The 4,363-nt window shown below is 39.4% G+C and overlaps 1 protein-coding gene across 1 annotated transcript; it reads right to left on the bottom strand.

The window, feature by feature from the left end:
- Positions 1-2,979: 2,979 nt before the first annotated feature.
- On the bottom strand, positions 2,980-3,915 carry LOC103895030 (olfactory receptor 6B1). Its single transcript, XM_009274566.1, has one exon. The coding sequence runs from the start codon at positions 3,913-3,915 to the stop codon at positions 2,980-2,982; it is 936 nt and encodes a 311-aa protein (XP_009272841.1).
- Positions 3,916-4,363: the final 448 nt, after the last annotated feature.

Below are 4,363 nucleotides of genomic sequence, written 5' to 3'. Positions count from 1 at the left end.
ATAATATACAAAGCAAGTGATGCACAGTGCAATTGCTCACCACCCACCGACCAATGTCCAGCCAGTCCCCGAGCAGTGGCTCCCCCTGCCAGCTTTCCCCCAGTTTATACACTGAACATGACGTCGCATGGTATGGAATATCCCTTTGGCCAGTTGGGGTCAGCTGTCCTGGCTGTGCCCCCTCCCAGCTTCTTGTGCACCTGCAGCCTGCTCAGTCGGTAGAGCATGGGAAGCTGAAAAGTCCTTGACTAGTGTAAGCACTGCTCAGCAACAACTAAAACATCGGTGTGTTCTCATACTAAATCCAAAACACAGCACTATACCAGCTACTAGGAAGAAAATTAACTCTATCCCAGCTGAAACCAGGACAACAACCATTACAATAGTAGTAATAATAAATCTTAGATGAAAGTAAGCACTTCATATTTTGGCGCCTCTTCCATCTTAAAATATTCCTCGCCTTACATCTACTTTTCTAAATATTAGAAGAAAAGTCAAAAATTATGGCTCCTTATACAGTCTGCAATGAAGGAAAAGGGAGAAGCACTTGCAAAGAATAACTTAATCCGATTTATTTAATGGTATATTTTATATAAGACACATCACCCTCTAGAGATACGTGTCCTTCCTCATTGACTTTGGAGGGAGCCCACTTCAGCTATTTTGGCTGTCTTCTGAAATTTCAACTGTCACTAGACTTATATGTTTAGGAAGCTCATTGCAATCCCTAAAGCTAGGCAAGATAGCTACTAGCTCGTGGATGGAATTTATCTGAGAATAGATATTTTTGCCTAAAACTCTACACGTACATTTGTCTCCCTGTGTTCTTTTTATAGTCAGTGATGACAACTGGACATATGTGAGATTTACCTCAATCCAAATTTATATTTTCTTTTGTCAGATTACCAGCACCATGAAAATGCCTCTGTATTTCTGTGAAGCCTATGAAGATTGGTATTCATGCCTACAACACTATACTGTTAAAATAGAAAAGCTTAATCCCATGCCTACTATAGAGAAGTCTATAGCATAATATAAAAAAAATAGACCCTAAAATGGCTATTATTAAAATTAATTGTGGGTTTTGTTATTACAATTAATTACAGTAATTCATTATTATTTTACGGAACAATAACAACTATGAAAGAGTTAATTCAGATATTCAAAATCCTTTAAGTACAACATTGTTGTTAGCAATAATAACACCTAATGATGATTTAATTTTATCTATCTTGTTATTATCCAGCTTGATATTATTAGGAAAAATGGGAATCTGAAGGGTGCTGATTTTCAGTATTGTTAGAAAATTACAACAGATCATAGAATTATTAACTGAGTAATAATAATACTCACTGTTGCAGTATAAGACCAATGTATTCCTCAGGAATAAGCAGTATCAGAATGATCACCACTCTTTCAACAAAAGTTTTTGCTGTTTAGTTGACTTCATTCTGAAGAAGAATTGTTATCTTTGGGTAGATATCTTTAACTGAGCTAGTAATTTTAGACCCTTTTGGTAAGTGTTTTACATCAGTCTAAGAAAGAGGCGTAAAGTTAGGTGATATCAATCTAGGACTAAGTAGTAGATGTCCATTTAATTCCCACAAGATTTATTTTTACATCCTGAAAAATTTGAAATAACAAGTCAGCAAAAACAAACTTGAGAAGAGTAGTACTGCTGCTGCATCACACATGGGAAACATCATTTTTACTCTTTTATGTACAGCTCATAGTGACACTGGAGCCCTAATTCCATGACTGTACACACTGCACACTGGATCTCACACTGGTTCTGGTCTATATGAGTAAGATGTCTCTCCTAGCACTGGTGGGAATGCAATTTTCTCAAGCCCTGTGTTTTGCACAAGGAGGTGCTGGTTCATTATGATACCAGTAAGAAAGGGACTCAGACTCTGTAAAATATCACTTGAAATGCCATTTATTGGAGCTAACACTATAAAGAAAAAAACTGGACAATACAGATAATCCTATGTTGTTTCAGATGCTGGGAACCCTGAGTCGTGCAGACTTCAAACAGACTTCTAATCAGGGAACAGTATGCTGTGCAGATCCATCTGTGGAAATGTTACCTACTTTTGGTCACTCAAGCTATTATAGGATTTCCTTAAAAGGGAACAATTCTAGCCAGCATTCCTACTGTCAAAGAGAAAGGATGTTCGCATAAGAAGTTCTTGCTGCACTTTTACGTAAAGGCAAAGACACACAAGTGGAGTAATCATAGGTACCAAGTGGGAGCTGATTGAACGCTGTACTATTAAATTAAACTGGCAAAGTTTATCCTGCAGCCAATGGATATGCCCAGCACAACAAAGGCCTGAAGGCCAAGCTGTACAGGCAGCAAAGCATATGCCTGGACCTACTCAGGTTAAATGTTACATGGATCACTAATTCCTCAGTGTACACAGATCTTCAAGTCAGGTTTACTACACACTACCATATGCAAAACATGAGGTCGTGTGAAGGTATGGCTATACAAATAGTATAGATACAGTAAGAATAACATTTTCTGTATACAGTAAGATTGTGATACAATAAGGAAGTCAGCCTATTTCTTTGGCAGGTGTTTTAGCTCTCTTTAACTGTGTCTGTAGGGATTTGACCAACTCATTTTCAATGATATCCAGCATTCCTACATGGTTTTGAAAATTATAAATTTCATTTTTAGGATTTCCAAAAGGAAATTCTCCATCAGCCAAGGTTCTAGTATGACTTATTATATTGCTATTGTAGGAGAATAATTTACAGCCAGCTGTAGTTCAGTCATCAAAGCACCCTCATGAATGAAGGACACATTTCCACATAGAAAAAAATGATATGATTCCTTCCTTGCCAGACTTCAGTGCAGCGAGACAGTGATGACTGAATCAGCAATGAACAAGGTGTAGTGATCTTAACTACATTTCAAGAAGGAAACTTCGCACTACTGTCCATGTTCCTCTGTATCCTTAGCCTAGAAACTTATCGGTGTGCACAGCAGCTTCTGCCTATGATCTTTCTCAGAATCTCTTTCACCTCCTTGTTCCTCAAACAATAGATTAGAGGGTTCAGTGCTGGAGTGAATATAGCATAAAAGACAGACACTATTTTGTTGAGGTTGAATGGATGGATCCTCCTGGGCCTGGCATACATGAAGAGAGTGGCTGAGAAAAAGATAATGACTACAGTGAAATGGGAGGTACAAGTGGAAAAGGCTTTTCTCCTTCCCTGGGCTGAAGGCGTACACAAAATAGTTGACAAGATACCACAGTAGGAGAAAACAATGATCAAGAGAGGTACCAGCAGAATCACCAAGGCTAATGCAAAGTCCACTGTCTCTGCAAGGGACATGTCAGTGCAGGAAAGGTTCAGTACTGGAGAGATGTCACAAAAGAAGTGGTTTATTACTTGTGGACCACAAAATGTGAGGCGTGAAATAAAAGACACCTTGACCAAGGAAATGGAAAAGCCTCCTGCCCATGAGAGAATCGACAGCTGAAAACACAACTTGTGGGTCATGATGGCTGGGTAGCGCAGGGGATGGCAGACAGCCAAGTAGCGGTCATAGGCCATTACAGCCAAGAGGACACATTCAGTGCACATAAGGGAGATAAAGAAGTATAACTGGGTCATGCAGCTGGAGAATGAGATGGTCATGGTCTGTGACCAGAACCCAAACAAAAGCCTAGGCAACGTTACTGAGACGTACCAAATCTCCAGGAAGGACAAGTTCCCCAGGAAATAGTACATGGGCTTTTGGAGGTGACGGTTCCTTTTCACCACAAAGATGATGATTGCATTCTCAGTGATTGTTACCATGTAGGTGACCAGAAAGACCAGGTAAAGTAAGGTCTGGACCTGCAGCCCATAGGAAAATCCCAGAAGAATGAACTCATTGATAACAGTTTGGTTCTTCATTCCATATTGGGTGCCCACAGCTACCCCTGCAGGTGTCAAAGCAGAAGAAAAAGCAAATGTAAGAGTTCCACAAAAGCAAGTGTGTGTGAAGAATTAGGGCACTCAGTAAACTGTTTCCTGTGGAAACTTTTTACAAAGTAGAAGCAACATTTCTTACATGAAAGAAAGAAAGTGAGAGGGACATATGTCCGTTTCCAATGACTTGTTAGTTCGCTTTCAATAGCAACACTGGAAAAAACAACCCAAAACTTGGCAAAAAACGCTCCAGAAGATCTAGTAATGCACACTATTTTCCTGTAGGATGGAGTATGGAAGAACACAGAGACTCTGGCTGCTGACATTCACATTGCTGAAAACAGCACCACAAAAGTTCAGGTAGTATATAGATAAAAAAAGGCTAAAAACAGGTGTAATACTAATTGAACATGCAGTTTTGAAAATGTTGGAC

The sequence above is a fragment of the Aptenodytes forsteri genome, unplaced genomic scaffold (genome assembly GCF_000699145.1).
Source record: "Aptenodytes forsteri isolate BGI_AS27 unplaced genomic scaffold, ASM69914v1 Scaffold618, whole genome shotgun sequence".
NCBI lineage: Eukaryota > Metazoa > Chordata > Aves > Sphenisciformes > Spheniscidae > Aptenodytes > Aptenodytes forsteri.
Note: the sequence above shows the minus strand (reverse complement) of the source record. Positions and strands in the feature narration are given on the sequence as shown.